The sequence below is a fragment of the Electrophorus electricus genome, chromosome 1, assembly GCF_013358815.1.
Source record: "Electrophorus electricus isolate fEleEle1 chromosome 1, fEleEle1.pri, whole genome shotgun sequence".
NCBI lineage: Eukaryota > Metazoa > Chordata > Actinopteri > Gymnotiformes > Gymnotidae > Electrophorus > Electrophorus electricus.
In genome coordinates this window covers 23,432,566-23,433,683 of record NC_049535.1, presented here as the reverse complement: position 1 = coordinate 23,433,683, position 1,118 = coordinate 23,432,566, and the positions used below count along the sequence as shown (strand labels likewise).

The window sequence follows — 1,118 nt, the reverse complement described above, 5'->3', positions numbered from 1 at the left end:
TAACTACTGTAGCTAGCTAGTTAGGTAATGTTTTTAAATGTACCAACACTTAAAAGTCGTCCAAGTTATGGTGTGTGCCATAACTAAAATTCTGTTGAAATTCCATTTAATGGTTATTTTAAATCAGAACTTATTTTTATAGCTTGCTACCGCAGTTGCTTGCTACCAATAGAGGCCTAACAACCAACCTTGCTGGAGAAATCTATTCCGTGATCCCCGGCCTCGCCGTTGAACGTCTCGCCGTCTTCAATGCTCTCTGCCCCGTCATCATCCCCACATCCCCGGCTTGACGGAGCAAACATACAAGCAGGAACCAAAGATTCTGTGGTCGGTATTGATGCTGGATTTAAACCGGGTTCCGTAGCCGTCATCGATGCCATCTTGCAAATGGAAATTAAACAGTAAAAATAAAACTACAAATCAATCTTTAAATCATGCAGCTTTGAGAAGCAAATATGAGCTGATGCAACAAATCAGCTTCTTGTCAAACCCGCTAGCTTAGTAGCTAGCTAAACACCAACAACGCCAGATGCGAACACCGAGACCGAACTACAAATGTGTAAACATTGTTGTTATTAATATTATTATTATTATTATTATTATTACAGGCTAACTACATAGTGAATAACAGAGCTACGTTAATTGACAACAATATACGGGTAATGCGCGTTTCAGTGTTTATGGTTTGAAATAAAAACAGGTTAGCGAGCATGTGCAGTTCATCTAGGCACACCTCTTAATACATTATTCAGCAGCCTCATTGGCCTGTCGTTTGGGTCAGTGACTTTATACCCACGTGTCACTGACATCCAATCCGTGCCATTTCCCGCTCACTGAATACGCGCGTTTAGCTACCAATCAGTTGTTGATTATTTACGTAAGCGTTTATGTGAACGTATCTAGTGACGATTACAAACGAAAAAGACGCTTAAATTCAGGTTTTCATAGATGGATGTATGAGACACTATATAGAGTCCCTCCATGACAACCTCTTAGTGTTACAGCTCTATGGAAACATTTTTAGCTACTGGTAGAGATGGAGCAAACTTTGTGCTCAGCATTACTGGAACAGGATACTGCACACGCCTTTATGTTATAAAGGAAGTGGATTTTCATCA

General features: G+C 40.2%; 1 protein-coding gene across 2 annotated transcripts in view; it reads right to left on the bottom strand.

Annotated features, from left to right (window-relative positions):
* Positions 1 to 723, bottom strand: part of gtpbp1 (GTP binding protein 1) — a 12,120-nt gene extending 11,397 nt beyond the window's left edge. For both annotated transcript variants that reach the window (XM_027025094.2, XM_035524720.1), the window contains exon 1: positions 189 to 723. In XM_027025094.2, coding sequence (XP_026880895.1) covers positions 189 to 380 — 192 coding nt within the window. In that variant the 5' untranslated portion in view covers positions 381 to 723. The remainder of the gene's footprint in view (positions 1 to 188) is intronic.
* Between the last annotated feature and the right edge of the window lie 395 nt (positions 724 to 1,118).